General features: G+C 40.1%; 2 protein-coding genes across 2 annotated transcripts; both read left to right on the top strand.

The window, feature by feature from the left end:
- The first annotated feature begins 1,441 nt into the window (after nt 1-1,441).
- On the top strand, nt 1,442-5,230 carry LOC111324606 (neuronal pentraxin-1). Its single transcript, XM_022928213.2, has 3 exons — nt 1,442-1,723; nt 2,649-2,880; nt 4,739-5,230. Exons 1-3 carry the CDS (start codon nt 1,489-1,491, stop codon nt 5,124-5,126), a joined length of 855 nt encoding a protein of 284 aa, XP_022783948.2. The 5' UTR covers nt 1,442-1,488; the 3' UTR covers nt 5,127-5,230.
- Nucleotides 5,231-8,871: 3,641 nt separating this feature from the next.
- Nucleotides 8,872-10,964, top strand: LOC111324618 (uncharacterized). The gene is made up of 2 exons (XM_088760987.1): nt 8,872-9,806; nt 10,366-10,964. Exons 1-2 carry the CDS (start codon nt 9,007-9,009, stop codon nt 10,892-10,894), a joined length of 1,329 nt encoding a protein of 442 aa, XP_088617113.1. The 5' UTR covers nt 8,872-9,006; the 3' UTR covers nt 10,895-10,964.
- The last annotated feature ends 3,161 nt before the right edge of the window (nt 10,965-14,125 follow it).

Below are 14,125 nucleotides of genomic sequence, written 5' to 3'. Positions count from 1 at the left end.
GATTGACAACGTGTTGCTCTCAGCCAATGGGAATTTTTCGTCCATACGAGATCGGAAATTTCGTTGGTTAGTGGGGGTCTGTGGCAAGCCCTCCCTCTCCCACCGCACATTCCGCTCGCTCCAATCCCCCCTCCTCTCCCCCAGGGCTTGCTTCGCAGGCTATGAAAGGCGATCGATACAAATCGATTTTTTCACAGAGGAAGTCCAGAACAAAGAAGAAGAAAGAAGAGACCTCGTTCCCTACCCCACCCCCCACCCTGAGAGAATTAGAAAGCCAATGAACAGCATTATTTTTCTCCGATTTGTATTTTCATTTTCGAGTCAAAGAAAAAACGTATTTTTCTTATAGGAATGGGTGATAAGGTTCGTTTTCTATTTTATTAATATAGAGACAAGATCAATACAACTTAGATAAGTTTTAAGATGGAGCACTGTGTGCCGATTAGATCACTGCGGATCCAACGTACAAGAGTAGGATTATCGTCCACGATTGCTTGCTGAACATTTCCCTCTATTTTATTCCAGTTCATAATGACTCTCTTTAAGAAATTCGTTCCCAGGAAATAAGTATTTATAGAAATTATTCCTTGGAAAGCATGCACGAACGATTTTTGTTAACGAGTTGCAATGCATCAAAAGAAAAAACCAACGAGTGAGCGCAGCGAATGAGAAAGTTTAAATCTCAGCGCGGATGAAATAAAACCCTTTAATTACACCCTGACAGGCATCGACGGTCAAGAACCAAAGTCGCATGCGTGTGCGGTTTATGTAATTAGAAAGATGATCAATTTTCACTCCTTAGAGCCGGGTGGTTCAAAGATGATTTACGATAACCCTGATCGGCATTTAAAACACCAAGGCCCATGTCACAAATGACATTAATCACGTGCACAAGAACCCATCAAAACAGGCAAAACCAGACAAGCAGCCAACGAGAACACAAAATAAAACACCTTAGCCGGAGATAAGCGCGGGAACCACGGAGATGGTAAATCTTCTCAGAAAGGTCTCGTTACACATTTGTTCTTCTTTCATTCCTGCACGTGTCTAATCACCCAACATCTTGTTGCATAAGTAGCTGGTATCCGCTTTGCCACAAATCTTGTTTGACATGATGATGCAAGCTAAGGTAGAACAGATTTTGATATTCTGGCCCCCTCTCCAATGAAATTAGGTCTGTTATTTTTAATTTTCTCGAAAAAAATGTACCTCTGGTGGAAAAGAAGCGCATTAGGCATCTTTTCTTACTAATGGTTACAAGACGAATAATTGACATATGTTTTTAACTTAGCTTGTGACAATCGCTGCTTGACAGCCGGAATGAGTTGCCTGTCACATGTACGTAAACCAGGATATAGATAACAAATAACAATTTGATTGGCTGTTGGTATAGTAGTCTCAATTTGACATGTCTATCTCTGACCGGAAAGTATTAAACTCATTCGAGCTTGAAAGAAGTCACATATCGTGTACTCCTTGATTAGGATCATGGCAAGAGGTTTCTTCTTTCTGGTTCTGGTTACTGCGTTTGTCTTGTTTGGAGACGCAAACAGTTCCAACAACTTGTCTCCGTCGGTTTGCCACTGCCGTCCAGTAGTAAACGTGGCTGTGGATGGCAGCCAGTGCGATTTGTGCTCAGAAAACAAAAAACTGCAACAAGAAATAATCAGCTTGAAGGAAGAACTAGAAACAGTAAAGAATCGCATCAGTCAGATTCAGCCGGGTAAGTGAACATTTGACAAAACGTCCACTTTTGCAAATTTAGCCTCTATGAACAGTCAGTTCAGGCATTCTGTTATTCAGTTGCAGCTTTCTTCTGATCATTTTTAACTGCAGCTTTAGGCCTGCATAACTTCAAACTGATTGCTGCAACGTCTGTTCTAAGCGAACTGAGTACAAAGTAAGACAAAGTGAGCACTCAGCTGATGATTGTGTAAGGCAAAGGCTTTACTATTTCTTTCTGTTTTGTTGTTTTCAAGTCTAAGCTAAAGTTGACATTTGTTTGCGATTATGTTCTAAGCTACAATGGACATATTTTTGTAATTATGTCCTTATAGCGGAATTTCGTGCAAGGGGACCACGATAACCATTGATAAACAGGTCAGAGGTCGGTTGAGATTTCCTGAGTATTTTTCTAGCAAGCAGAAATTCGTCAAAGCAATGACAGTTCACACGGCCTCTGCCATTTTCCGTAATTTTTAGCGCATTTAATAAACGCACAGCACCTGGTTGGTGATGAACGCTGGAGAAACGTCGTAATCTTGTCTGTCACGTAGCACACGTTTCCTTTCATCTTTCCTAATATTTAACGCAAGTGCAATGGGGCTAATCTGAAACAGGAAAGGACCTCATTCCAAAAGGAAAGCTGCAAGGTTATAAGGGAACAAGGCGGAGGGGAGGGGTGAGTGAGGAATTGTACGAAGAATATACTCACCTCCCCACTTATGTTGTGCAGTTTCCAGTTATTTGGATCTTGTGTCAAAGACTAAAGGCTACACTCTAAAATTTTGTTAGGAAAATTCCGGATCCGTAAAACGGAGCTTGGTTGTTCGACAAAAAACACATAGTCAATTCAGTTTTTAAGATCTTCAAAATCGTGAGCGATTTCAGGTAATTAATTGATACTCGTGTTTTATTTGCCTCTACAGGATTGAGTACCAGTTCATATGACCTTTACTTCACAAAACGTGTAACAACTGACTACGTCATCCACCACGGCCTACAGATAGAAAACGTTTTCACGATCTGCTTCCGAGTACGTACGACCGATAAGACTGGAAACGATCGAACGGTCGTGAGTTACAGTTTATCCGGGAACCACAATGAACTTCTTATCAACAAGATGCAGGAAATTCAACTATTCATCAACGAGCAAGTGACGTAAGGACTATCGTTCAATGATATCTAGTATTTTCATCTCGTAAATGATCTTTGTTTCTCATTCTGGACGCGTTTCTCGGTCTCCAGACAAGGGACCGAAGACTTGGGTAAGAGATTGGTAAATACTTAAACAACTTGAAAGAGAGATGCGCTATAATCATTACACGCCTTATTCCGATCTGGTACCGATATCCAAAAAAAAAGCTTTGTCATCTATTTACAGTTGGAGCTATGATAGGAGCTTTAAAAAACCTTATGGGGAAGTCATATCATACCTACATATAGATCTATGTATGTATGTATGTATCTTTGTATGTATGTATGTATGTATGTATGTATGTATGTATGTATGTATGTATGTATGTATGTGCTACCGTGACGTCAAAATCTATATCGTATCACAGTAGATGTAATGTGATTTGTTAACAATTAGTCGAGTTAGTGAACGCACGTGTTTGGATATCCTCTTGAGAACTAGAGCCACAAATGTTAGTACGTAAATTCATTTTTTTTCACTTTTCAATATCCTATTTTAAGTTGACCTTTTGCTTTACATGGACATAGAGAATAAAGTCAATGGCGCAACGGCGAGCGTTTGTTGAGTATATCCGATGTAATCACAGTATGTATGTAAGTAGGTATGTATGTATTGTAACCCCGAAAGGTCACATGTGTAGCGAAAGTCGTAAGCGACGAATTTGGAGACCAGACAATTGTAACGCACATCGTAAACTTTAATTGAAATAGCGTAAAAGGGCAGCGGCTTGTAGAATGATGGATAGATGATTCGATGTATAGCTTTGCGTGGCGATAAGGTCTTGTTGCAGTGGGATTTGTTGTGGTTCGAACTAGAAAGCAAAGAAAGGAACCTAAATAAGCCAACGCCTGTGGATGGAGTACTTAATCTAGACGCACGTGGCATAGAATCGCGAAACTACACAAGCGCTTAAGATAATCATGCCAGTTAAGATAATGAAGCTAACTATAAATATCAAGTAAATAAAATGGCTTACTTTAGTCTGGCTCCTAGCGGTAATAGGTAGCTGATATGTGGCGGTGAAAAGGAAAGTAGCGTTTAGTGAACAAGTAGCGTTGCAACAATAAACCTCTCAAAGAACTACGTCCCTTACACAATGAAATCCGATCGCTAAACCTGTCACGCAAGTATGTACAGTTGCGCAAGAAGTAGATAATCATCGAGAACAAGATAGGAATCACGGCTAAATATAAACAAACGAACTATTATGGTATGAAAGTAACATGTATGTTGTATGTATGTATGTATGTATGTATGTATGTAGTATGTATGTATGTGTGTATATTTGTTTGACTGTCTGTCTGTGTGTCTGTCCGTGTGTCTGTCTGTGTGTATATCTGTCTGTCTGTCTGTGTGTCTCTGTATCTGTCCGTTTGTCTGTTTGTGTGTGTGCCTGTGTGTGTGTGTGCGTGCGTATGTATGTGTGCGTGTGTATGTATGTATGTGTGTATATGGAGTTCGTAAGAAAGTGAAAACGAAAAAAGGGGGATGTTATGCAAGAAAGAGGTCCTTTTTGTTCCCAGTGATTTATTTGAATAACGAATACGTTTTGTGGTGGTAAATATGAAAAAGAACTGGCGTTCAAGAGTCCTTTCTTCCGCGCATCTCTTTTATTGCATTGCAATTAAGTGACCAGTTTTAAAAAGCAAAGGCCTGAGTTGAATATTGGTTTGTTCTTCTCGATGAAACTGGGCGACGATTTTCAGATTGGACAGGTTCAGTAAATCCATTGTCTCAACTGGAGTTTATTAAGCTTAAAAGCAAAGGTAGCCATAGTTAAGTCAGTAATCAAGAAGACAAATATTTTTTATATTTCCTCAGGCGCACTGGTGTTGCTGTAAATGATGGCAACTGGCATCACGTATGCACGACATGGGAGAACAAAGCTGGTTCATGGAAAGTCTACAAAGATGGCGCCGTGCAAGCCAGTGGATCTGGATTTAAGACTGGTTACAACATTAAGACTAACGGAATCCTTATCATTGGACAAGAGCAAGATGCATTCGGCAGTGGCTTTAGCGCCAATCAAAACTACATTGGGGAACTAACAGACCTCAACATATGGAACAGGGTCGTCTCGTCAAGTGAGATTAACAAACTGTCCAAATCATGCCACGGTGGGAAAGGCAACGTGAAAGAATGGTCGGACTTCAAAGTAGGAATAAGAGGCGATGTAACAGTTATCTCCCCATCGGCGTGTGAGGTGTAGAACTCATTTTACCTTTCAGGCACCATTGGCAAAAAAAAAAAAAAAGTTGGTAATGTTGTCGGAAATAAGTTCAAAAGGCAAGTCATTAAAAATATTTCAAAGAATGTGAGCAACTTATCTGATACAGACTCTAAAGTACAACATTTATTCCAGCGCCCTTTCTCTTCGCTTTTCTGGGTATATTGCTGGCGTTTTTTTTTTTTTCGGAATTCGTGTTTTGCATTTTTTACTCCACCTTCTTCTTTCTCTTTGAAAAAAAAAAAAAAGAAAGAAAAAAAAGAGAAGAGATTGCTAGGTCTTTCTACATTTCAGAAAGGGAAAAACCAGCTAATGAAAATACTATAACCTAACCCAGGAAAGTCTAAACTGAAAATGCCAAGTTAAACCTCCACCCGGGTACGATTTAAAGAGGACCTGGCACTAAAAACACTAAATGGTAGCTCTACAAACTGGCTATACATCGCAAGGAGGCACAAAGTTAAATTTAGTCAATTTTGACCTGCCAATAGGTAACGAACTCATTTTACTTTATTCATATCGACATTTCAGTTCATCAAAGTTGATCCGAGTCGATCCGAGTTGAACCGGACTCGATCCGAATCAATCCGAGTTGATCCGACCCGAATCAATGGTCCGAGTGAACTGATCCGAATTAAGCGCCACTTTGAGACGTGGAAATATTGAGTGTACATTTTTTATTCCGACTCCTTTGGCAGTAATGTTGCAAGCTGATTGGCTAATTGTCCGTTGTCGATAAGAGTACAGACTAGGCTACCGCTGCTCGCGTCAATGTGTCACGAGACGTGTCACGCCCTGATATAATCGTTTTATTTTACGTCCATATTGTAGTAAAAAGCAAATCGACAATGATTTAGCGTGGTCTGAAATGTTATCGACAACGACATTCGTCATCACGGTGGTCGCAATTTGTTCCAGACCCAATCGACTGCGCCTCATAATTACATAGCATTTTGACCGTTGTGATGACGAATATCGTTGTCGATAAGAGTACAGACCACGCCAAATCACCGTCGATTTGTTAAGTTCCGCTTTGGTAAAACAAAGACTTGCGACCCACACAATCGAACATAAACAGTTAATATTTTGATTACATGTAACGTTGACGAATTGAGCCCAGTATTTTTTTTTTTGTAAATACTACGGGGGATTTGAGGGAAATCGGGTTTCTGTCAACAATTGCACCCGAAGACGTCATTGCTTTCATTCAATTTTTTTAGTGTTGTCACTGGTTCTGCCTTCGAGGTTGGTAGCTCTGTTTTAAAGTGGCGTTAAAGATATTGAAGTAAAGTTAACGGTAACTAAAAAACAAAATGACCGGCGAAGTCGTTGCTTTTCACCCTCTGCGGTTATTAACTTTCCGGGAATAAAAGGCATGAAGTTGTTTAATTTGTATTTCTATCTAACTGTCCAAGGTTATTTACATTTTATGGCTAACAGAATCTTCTCCATGTTTGTTTTTTAATTTCATTTAAAGTAGACGCACTTGAGCAGCTGCGATGATAAAGCCTGATCGAAAACATCAGGGCTTGAACGGGAGAATGGTAGATCAGGTACAACGCTTAGACAATTAGCGCAGGAAAATGCTGAAGAATTCATCAACATTAGCCAAATGGGGTTCAATGCTACTGTTTACATAGAAACAAGCATGCGGTCGACAAATGCTACTAAACTCTCTATACTGATTTGTTTCGGGTTAATATATGTAACTTGTGTAGATCAACTCAAAAATATACACATTATTTTTACCTCATCCATCACGAGTAAAACGAGAGACCTCAAGAATATTACACAGTAATGTTCAAAACATTTAGTCCTTGTGTAAACATGACCTCTGCTTTTATATGAGCCTTGCAAACATACTTATGAAGAGTCATTAGTGTTTTCCCCGACCTGAGCTAAAGCTTTGGCCAGTTCCTTGTGAGTAGCTTGACGATCAAGATTCGGGATAATAGTAGAAAATGAAACAGCTTTACCGCGAAGGTCTCCATCCACTTCCTGTCCATAAAAGTGAAGAAAGTAAACTCCCTCATCTAAGATCACTTCTCCAGTGTCATGATTAAAGATATATAAGAAGATTGGGGCACCAGAAGAACCTTTGCAAGTGGTAATGGAGTGTTCAGCAAAGGGCTCTTTACCTCCCAACATTCCTGTGTCATTTTGACCGTAGGCCATGTTTAGAAAATATACATGGGTGAGATTTGACTCCATTCCTCCAAATGACACTTGTTTGCTTGCTTGATGCGGATGAGAGATGGTGAAAAGTCGAAGGGAACGCGGATACTTCGAGCTCCCCGGATCAGGAAATCCGAAAGAAGAGACATTCCGAAAGTTTTCCAAAATGGAAAATTCCTTCATTTCCAATGGCCTTACGTTTTCAAACTTAGTTTGTTCGTCTTTTTCCAGTGGCTTCATATACAACAACGCATAATCTAAGAAGGCGTCTCTACGGTTGAAATATGAAGAGAGCAATCCCAAGGCAATATCACATTTATTGATGTCAGATGTGTCTTTGACTTCGTCTCCGCGTAATTGTCTTTTCATGGATTTCAGCAAAACATTTTTGTCTTTATTCTTGTCCGGTGGTGAGGCACTTTCGATCCTTGTTACATCTCGAGATATTTGTGCAGACCGCTTCCCGTCGTGAAAAAAATGTACCCTAACATCGCTTTCTTCGACTAGCCGAAAGTCAATTCCGTCGCCACTCTCAGATTCTCGAATGCTGTGGGAGTTAGTAATTACAGCATTTTCGTTGTTTACGCGGACAAGGAATCCAGTGCCGTAAGCCGACTTCAGTGAGGTCGGCTTGCCGACAGTGATGCACACAACGGCATCTGAAAGGTTTTGTAGAAGTTTTACTGCCTCCTCTGAACTAAGAAAAACTTTATCCTCTTCAGTAAGTCCTTTCTCACTGGCAAAAGATTCTTTGTCTTTCGTTGATAGTTCTCTGAAGCCCAGGGCATCCTTCAGTGGAATATAGCGTTGGTGGTACTTCTTCTTATCACATGACTTCCAAGCTGTATTATTCCTTATTAAACCTCTGCCAGCCTCCTCGCCTTCCCCACTCTTTAATCCTGATATCTCTTCGTTTCTTTCCTCAAATTCTCCCTCAGTGTCAAAACTTACTATTTTATTTGAGGCCATTTCACCGCCGCGCACAAAGTAAACAAAATCCACGAAAGACTCGTAACACTAGCAGCGTTAATTACGTACAAAGGTTTGGATGCGGAACTGATCTCTTTGTTAGAACCACTTGTCCTGCTGACACTGACGTAGCCCGCAATTGATGAAGCGCACTACTGGTAAGGAATTTGTTTCACTCTGTACCTAAGAAAGTTCATTTTATTGTCCCCATAACCACATCAAGTGGTTGTTAACTACGCAGTTACACACATTACTTGTAAAATGGCAAAAGTTTTGGTCGAAAAATATCCTTCGCTGAAGAACCTGTGAAGGTTAACACAGTCACACTTGATCAATTGCTTACAACTTGTGCGAGCTGTGCCTCGACCGTGTCATGTAGATCAAAGTTATTTAAACAATCTTAAGGCCATCTTAAAGAGTTATTTACAAGATCGGTAAAGAGTGGCTTTTGTTGCTTGCCAATAAATTTGATACTTTGTGAAACAATATGCATCATAAACACTGAAAGCTGTGTTATGTTTGGAACGACATTTAGCCGACCGCACCCAGCTGCAGGAAGTTGAAAACCAGCTTATCTGGATCAATTAGCTCGATCGCGTGAGTTCATGTAGCCACTACGCTGCATTTTCCGCATTGAGAAAATACTCAAGAGTGAGCCTCGCGTAAATTTGGAGCAAACCGTTGTTTCGTATCAGCAGCCCTCAAAATTCAGAAAAGAATGGAATCAAACGAAGTATTGGAGGGAGAAAGCATGTTTGGCCAGTTGATAAACATTATCAAACGAACACCTGGTTCGCTTGCAAGCAGTGAACCTGGAGGAGAGGAATTCGAAGCAGCAGAACATGAAAATATAGGAAACCAGGTCAAGCTTCAATTTCCGGGCTCTGGAAGAGGAGGACAGGAGGTTTTGGGCGCCGATAGACCACTCAGGCTACCGAACGGGTTGCAGCTCTGTTTTGGCCAAATTATTGCCCTAGCGGGCGATTTCTATGGCGTACCCGAACATCCCATCATTGATCCAAGTGAAGATCCTGCAAAGATCCCGGCCGGCCGTCGTGACCGCTTTACTGCAGCATATTCTACGTTGGCGAATGGTGATTACAAGCATATTAAAAAGGAACTTGATCAGATATTGAAAATCATGACTAAAGAAAGGAGTGAGGTTGAAGCTGCACTAGAGAGCAAAGAAGGAAAAGTAGCCATCCCTAGCGAGGTCTACGAAGAACTCGGACACACACTAGTGGAGAAATGGGACAAGGCGACTGGTGGTTATTGGGCGTTTGGAGTTCCGCTCATATTCGGCCGCATCATGAAGCTGGCTCAAAACAATCACGACCATTTTCTACCGTACGCGAAGGATGCTTATTTAGCCGGACATGAATTAGCTCTGGAAAAGGCAAGAGAAGCAGCCAGAGCCGGATACCTTGACCAAAAGATAAAGGTCCTGGAAGAAGCCTATTCTATCGACGCGTTTGCCTGTCATTTCCTTACAGACAGCTTCTCAAGCGGCCATTTAAGGTAGGAAAGCTAGCTTATACAGATTAAACACCTGATTTCATTCCCTACAAGTGAGGTGAGGCCTGGTGACTAATAATCCCTCCGAGGAATGAGCAGATTGAAAATTGGCAAAACAAGGATCACGCATGAACCACTATATTATAATTTGGAGTGGAATGGGTTGAACATTTAACCGAATCTCTTGCTTTTCATTGCTTTTATAATTAAGAACGACAATGTCTGAAATTTCAAACAAGGTCTACTCCCTTGACCGGATTCATTTTGCGCATTAGGAGTCAAATTGTAAAGTCAGTGTAGGAAAGGCTTTGAATAGCGCGTTGAAATATCCCAAGAGGCAAGTGGAATCAAAGTAAAGGAGGCGCGCGGGAGAGGCTTTTTTCCAATGGAAAAGCATTTTTCCTCGTCCTATCCTATACATAATTGCGTGAGTGTGAATAATCCAAATTTAAAAAAAGGAAAAAAAGCTAAGGATTGTTTGTAAATTTTGAGAGTGGCCATGGGCTCGAAGACCACCTTGTAGTACAGTTTACAACATGATCAATTGAAACTTAATTTTCAGGACTCCCAGACGTGAATTAGCAAAGAAAGTAACTCCAACTATATTTGGCTCCTTGCTGAGTAAATACATGCACGACGAAGACAACAAATGTGGCCTGCGTGTCACAAACAAGAGAGGAGACAAGTGGATTGCATACGGCGATGGCATGTTATTGGATGAAGAAAGCGAGGGAAATTACAGAATTGCTGTGACTGCCGTTCAGACGTCGGTTAATCATGTTTACGAAGCCTTCCAACATCCACAGAAAGCGACAAGTTCAAGTAAAGTGACCGACTTCATCCCGTTTGTTGACCCTAAAGAGCGAAACAACTATCCCATGTTTCAGGTTAAAGACGGCAAACTACTCCGCAGAGCTGATCTGGAAAACCTCAGCGATCCTACCACAATAAGTAAGTGGACTGGAATAGGAACAGTGAATGAGGTCCGATCTTATAATCCACGCCAAGCAGCCATTGAAGTTTTCGATGATGAAATCGACTGCCGCGGTTGTGGCCAAAGTCTGCACCCGAAACTGCTGTCTAGAGAGTAAAGGACTAGAGAACCTGCTAATTTTTCTTTAGAACATTCTATTAAAAGCGTGTGCTGCATTGTTTTATTGACTCTTTGTTCGTTTGTATCTCGTAAAAATTGAATCTTTAGAACTGAACCGAAAACTAACTCATTCGAGAGAGACAGGTACGAGTTTGTAACAATCCACGTATGCGTATTCGTGACCACGTTCCCGTAAAAACACTTATTTGCCAGGAGCAATGTAAATCCTAGAATAAGCTGCCTCTCAACCTGCCCAAATCCAGAATCTTTGGGCAAATTGGATAAAGGAAAAAAGCTCATTACTTCCCATGGCTATCAACATGGACATGAAGTTGAAGAGTTTCAGCTTGTACGCATCAATGGTTTAATAAACTGGAAAAAAAAAAAGTGTTGTGATTTCGTAAACAATTAGTTCAATTTTTTTTTGTATCTATGTTTAGTCAAACAAGATTTTAGTGCTAAGAAAGCAGATTGTATCTAGACATTTAATTACAAATTTGGGAAGAAATAAAACATAAAACTTCTTTTGGCCACGAACACGACACTAATCATTAAGTGAACTGATGGGAAACCAATTTCCTTTAGTGCGATCGGCTAACCTTATCGGCACGTAGCACGGAATCCTTTAGAATGCCGGAGGGCCATTTCTTCCTACAATTTCACGTGATTGCAGGGCCAGTGAAATTGAAGTTACATATTTGGGACAGAAATCGTGTCCAAAAGCTTTTAATTTTTTTCTTATAAACAAATTAAGCAGAGGGAAAAGCCAAACGGTTCCTGTAGCTACGGACACGAAAACAAATTAAAAGTTCTTATAGTGTAACAAATACGGAACCATGACAACTAAACAGGCCCATTTTTGCTGCGTAATGGCTTGGTTAACAATCACGAAGAAATTAAGGTCAAGGAGGTCTTTTATTACGTAAAATTAATTAATCAATTCCTTTTCTTTTTGTTGATGTCGAATCTATCGAAAGTTAATTGTTATTTTTAGAAAGTTAAACAAGGAAGTTTTTGTCGATCATTATATTACCCACTCTGCCGCTATATCCAACCTGCATTTAACCTGTCGTTTAAAAACCAGAGCATTTGTCTGCTCGATCTAACATAAACCGCAGTTGAATAAAGGCTGATAGTTTCTAAAGAAACTGTTTGGGGCTGTGTCGGTGGGGGTAACGAAATAATTTGAATATATCAACAAAGTTGAAATGGTAAATTAGCCACCGTTACGATTATAAAAGCCGACGTTTTGAGCGTTAGCCCTTCGTCGGAGCGAGTAGGGGAATTGTGGGTTGTGTGTGCTTTTAAAGGCAGAAAAAAGGAGCTACGTGATTGGTTTTCTGCCTTTAAAAGCACACACAACCCACAATTCCCCTATTCGCTCCGACGAAGGGCTAACGCTCGAAACGTCAGCTTTTATAATCGTAACGGAGGCCAATTTACTATTTCAACTTTGTTGATATATTCAAATTATAAACTGCAGTTGACTGTTCCGGTACTGATTTCAGTGTCAAACAGAGTCATTAGTCGTGAGTTAAAAAAAGGAGTATCTTAACCCAGCTAACCTACTTCCTAGGGTTTGTAAAATTAAGTTTCACTTTTTATCAACTGGACCGTACAGCATTAATTGAAAAGCACGTTCCTGAACTATGATATGAGATTGATGGGTTTGTGGCCTTTTCAGGCCTCTACACTCGGCTTACACATCTGGCTTAACGGGATACAGAAATGAAATAATTTCTTAAAACTGGGCCAATAAATTCTGATAGAGACTCATGCCTAAGAGAAATCGATTGTGCGAACGCCTGGCAAGCAAAAAGATTACTGAATTTTAATGTGAGTCAGTTTTATCCTATTTTAGCTATTCACGAAATGATAGAGAACTTAACGGGTCATGTATATTTCCGGAAGCAATCACGCCTCCGGCTGGTTCATAGATTCTCGAATCACGCTCGCCTTTTTGTAAAATTCACGCGTCATAGTAACTCTTTGGCCCTAATCGTGCGTCACCAATAAACCCTTTGCCACTCTTACGTCTGTGAAAAGACTTTATGCAATAAATTGAGGCTTGTCGTCGTTGGCTAAATAGCGACCTCACGTAACTACAACTGCGACGGCAACAATATGAAAGTCATGTTATGCAATTAGTATATTTTTGTATCGTTCTCTGCTACTCTTTTCCTGTTAATGGACGAAGGTGAAAAAAACCTGTACCTTTTCTTCTTCTTTTTTTTTTCGCTGTCAACAAATTCCCAGCAGCTGGGCATGGTCTCAAATAGGCTAAATGCCCGGCAGTCACCAATTTTCACAGAATTTCCACCGGCAAATGTTCTTTTAACCTTATTAGGGAATATTAAACTCTTAAAGTACAGTTTAGCTCCATGTGTTTGAAATGTACTGAGGCACTCTGAATTTCTACTTCAGACGTTTACAGACAGTCAATCAGTATTAGGGATCTTTAGAAGTCGGCAGCGGGAGCAAGACGTCGATTAATTGAAACAAATTAATTTATATATTTAGTTAGAATTTCGCGAATGGCTGGATATGTTTATGGTTTCTTAAGACGCCACACTTCCACTTCAGTATAAAGTATGTGAACCGGGGTCCGAATGGAAACTTAAATAATTTTGCAAATCTAAATTTAAAAGGGTTTTCGTGCACACGCCACGCAAATTTTGTCGATTTCAAGTTGTTTGTTTCGTAGAGGACGGTTGAGAAAAGTAGAAAGTTTTTAAACGCACAGCTGAGTTATTATTCTACCCATTAGATCTTTTTGTTTTGCCACGTTCTCGTTACAGTCGCCGTGGTGGTTTGCGTTGAGGTCTTAAATGTAATAAAGTCCTAAACGTAACTAATAATAGCAATAATAATAATAATTTATCAATTTATAGTGCGCTTTTTACATACAATGATCAAAAGCGCATTACACTTTTGATTAAATTAAAAATGAATTTACACAACATAATGTCAAACTGAGAATAGAACTGAATAAAAAAATTGCTCACCGATAAAAGTTTTAAAAAGATAAGTCTTAATATGCGCCTTAAAACTGTTCACAGTAGTAACCGAACGAAGTTCTTTTGGAAGAGAGTTCCAGAGCCTTGGCGCTGCTACCATAAAAGCTCGATCACCTAACGTCTTGGATCGAGTAACTGGCATAGAAAGTAAAATACTATCTGAAGATCTAAGGTTATATAAGGACGATTTAAATGTTAGTAAACCACATAGA

This window comes from Stylophora pistillata, chromosome 5 (assembly GCF_964205215.1).
Source record: "Stylophora pistillata chromosome 5, jaStyPist1.2, whole genome shotgun sequence".
In the NCBI taxonomy this organism is placed as follows: Eukaryota; Metazoa; Cnidaria; class Anthozoa; order Scleractinia; family Pocilloporidae; genus Stylophora; species Stylophora pistillata.
Note: the sequence above shows the minus strand (reverse complement) of the source record. Positions and strands in the feature narration are given on the sequence as shown.